The sequence below is a fragment of the Austrofundulus limnaeus genome, unplaced genomic scaffold (genome assembly GCF_001266775.1).
Source record: "Austrofundulus limnaeus strain Quisiro unplaced genomic scaffold, Austrofundulus_limnaeus-1.0 Scaffold1692, whole genome shotgun sequence".
Taxonomy (NCBI): Eukaryota; Metazoa; Chordata; class Actinopteri; order Cyprinodontiformes; family Rivulidae; genus Austrofundulus; species Austrofundulus limnaeus.
The window spans coordinates 2789-4189 of NW_013954094.1; the positions used below are offsets into that span (position 1 = coordinate 2789).

Sequence of the window (1401 nt, forward strand, 5' to 3'; positions counted from 1 at the left end):
GTTTCTAAGGTTCTTCTTCTACAAACAGTCTAAAAGAAGTTGTTAAACATCTGAGTGGTGCCCTACTACTAGTGGTGAGAAAGTGTATTGCACCTTATTAAAAATCAATGCGGTCTCGTGGCCCAAAGTTAAAAACTGTTGTTCTTTGAGGCCCATGGGTTAAGAATCTCTGCTTTAGAGTCCTCCCAGAACAGCTGAAAGAGGTGGCTGGATCTACCTGATCAATCTGTCCAGTTGTGAACAAGTTGTGTGACTGTTGACCTAATAGATAAACCAATGAATWTGTACTGCCATGTTTTAAAATGACACATATATATAGAAGTAAAACTTGTGTTTCCTGTACGTAGAGCCATAAGAAGCAGCGTCTACAGATGGGAGTTATCTTCATAGATGATGAAGAACCTGTGTTGGAAAAGGAGCCTTCAGGTGCTGAGAGGACAGGTGGAGCAGATGGGTTGTCCTCATCATGCCATGTAAGTACACACACCGCCTGGAAAACATTTAGTTATAACCTGACACACGGGGGCACTGTTGTCTACTGAACTGATCTTTTCTGACAACCTGATTTATTGTAAATCCTGCTTTCTTTTCAGCTTCTTACCATTTCTTCTTAATTAGTTTGTTAGTAATCCAATGACTCAAATAATTGGAGGAATCATTTCAGCCCTAGACAGCAGCTCTTGTGTTGTAGTACACAGTTAACAGCACACAGCAGGCCTAATCAGTTAAACAGCTAGGTGGAAAACAGCCTGATAATTTTATAATTCACTTCATACATTAGAAATAGAAAAACTTTATTATCTGTCCCGACTGGTGACAGAAACTCTTCTTTGACAAGGGCTCCATCAACAGACACTCCCACACAAGCATCTCAATAAATACAGATAAAAAGCACATTAAAAACACAAAAAGAAAGAAGGATTCATACAGTTTCAGAATTCAGAATCTGTTAAAAGTCACCTTGTTTCATGAAATGATGCCTTCAAATGTGTGAGGAAGGTCTACTGTAGACAGCTCAGCTGTTGGTACACACATGAATYAAACAGACCTGTCACTGCTGCTTCATTATTGACCTGTGGTCAGAATCTGTCRGTCCTCCTGACGGCCCACAACATGTCACAGTTTAGTTATAATGTTTCAGTTAATATTAACTAATCATGTCAACAAARGGTTCACAGTCACCATTTTGTTTTCACCACTGGGTGGCAGTGTGCTCCACCAAATTAATAAAAGCAAAGTTTCAGACTGAAACAGGTTCTAGAGGAGGTAGGGTTTTAAATTTATAATTGTGGTTTTCTAATAAAAACAAAGCTATAAAATGTTTAAAAACTTAAAGTAAATATTTAATAATTTTTATTTCTTTTCAGATAGATTGTAAATAGACTTTATTCAGTACTGATA

The 1401-nt window shown here is 37.6% G+C and overlaps 1 protein-coding gene across 1 annotated transcript in view; it reads left to right on the forward strand.

The window, feature by feature from the left end:
* Window positions 1-1401, forward strand: part of brip1 (BRCA1 interacting helicase 1) — a gene marked incomplete at its 5' end in the record, with an annotated part of 33827 nt that overhangs the window by 2007 nt on the left and 30419 nt on the right. Inside the window, 1 exon segment of the mRNA XM_014033311.1 lies at window positions 348-473. Coding sequence (XP_013888765.1) covers window positions 348-473 — 126 coding nt within the window.